We start from the raw sequence: 786 nt of genomic DNA, 5'->3' as shown, positions 1-786 counted from the left end.
GTTTGGTTCTCAATAGGAAAATGGTTGGAGGCATCGCTCAGGAAATTAATGCCAGGTATGTTACATTCAGAAGGAAATAATAATTGTAAGAGAATAAAAAGATGTCATTCTAAGTTTTACATTACAATGTAGATTTAATAATGTACGGTTGAAGAAAGAAGCAATAGTTCGAAGGAAAGGTGTTTACAATGATATTACCTACAATATCATTGTAAATGTGGGTGCTAAATTTATTATCAGGCTACATTACAAACCTAGATTTCGGATTTGATTTCAGATAATTTAAAAGTTGGGCCATTTGACCTGCATATTCTTCAGTATGTCAAGAAAATTTGGTGTCCCAATTCGATGATTTTTCCTACTAATGAACCAAAACTTTTTCTTTTTCAGGTCCGAGGTTTTGCGTATTGAACGTCAGCTAGAGGAAGCTCGAGGTCGGCTAACTGCCATCAGACAGGCCAAATATAAACTGAAAGGAGGAGACGGTAGTGCGTCAGACACAGAACCTGAAATGTACGAACCTACTTACAACGGCGTTATTAACAACAAATCCGAATAAGTTTGTAAATCATTTGTTATGAAATTTAAATAAATTGTAGAATTCTTTGAGATCCGCGAAAGATAGTTCCTAAAGGAACTAGTCGGAGTTATCAGGCTATAACGTTTAATGAAATTTTGAAGCAAGATAGTGGTCAGAATAACATTTAATGTTTGAAATACTTGGAAGGCGACAAAGTCAGTTCTTTCAAGGCTACTTTTGACTTTTGTGATTATTTTTTCGTCAGT

At 34.7% G+C, this 786-nt stretch overlaps 1 protein-coding gene across 1 annotated transcript; it reads left to right on the top strand.

Moving 5' to 3' along the window:
- Window positions 1-6: 6 nt before the first annotated feature.
- Window positions 7-697, top strand: LOC103523492 (talin-1-like). Its single transcript, XM_008488532.2, has 2 exons — window positions 7-55; window positions 391-697. Exons 1-2 carry the CDS (start codon window positions 21-23, stop codon window positions 557-559), a joined length of 204 nt encoding a protein of 67 aa, XP_008486754.1. The 5' UTR covers window positions 7-20; the 3' UTR covers window positions 560-697.
- Window positions 698-786: the final 89 nt, after the last annotated feature.

This window comes from Diaphorina citri, unplaced genomic scaffold, assembly GCF_000475195.1.
Source record: "Diaphorina citri unplaced genomic scaffold, Diaci psyllid genome assembly version 1.1 scaffold24572, whole genome shotgun sequence".
Lineage (NCBI taxonomy): Eukaryota > Metazoa > Arthropoda > Insecta > Hemiptera > Psyllidae > Diaphorina > Diaphorina citri.
Note: the sequence above shows the minus strand (reverse complement) of the source record. Positions and strands in the feature narration are given on the sequence as shown.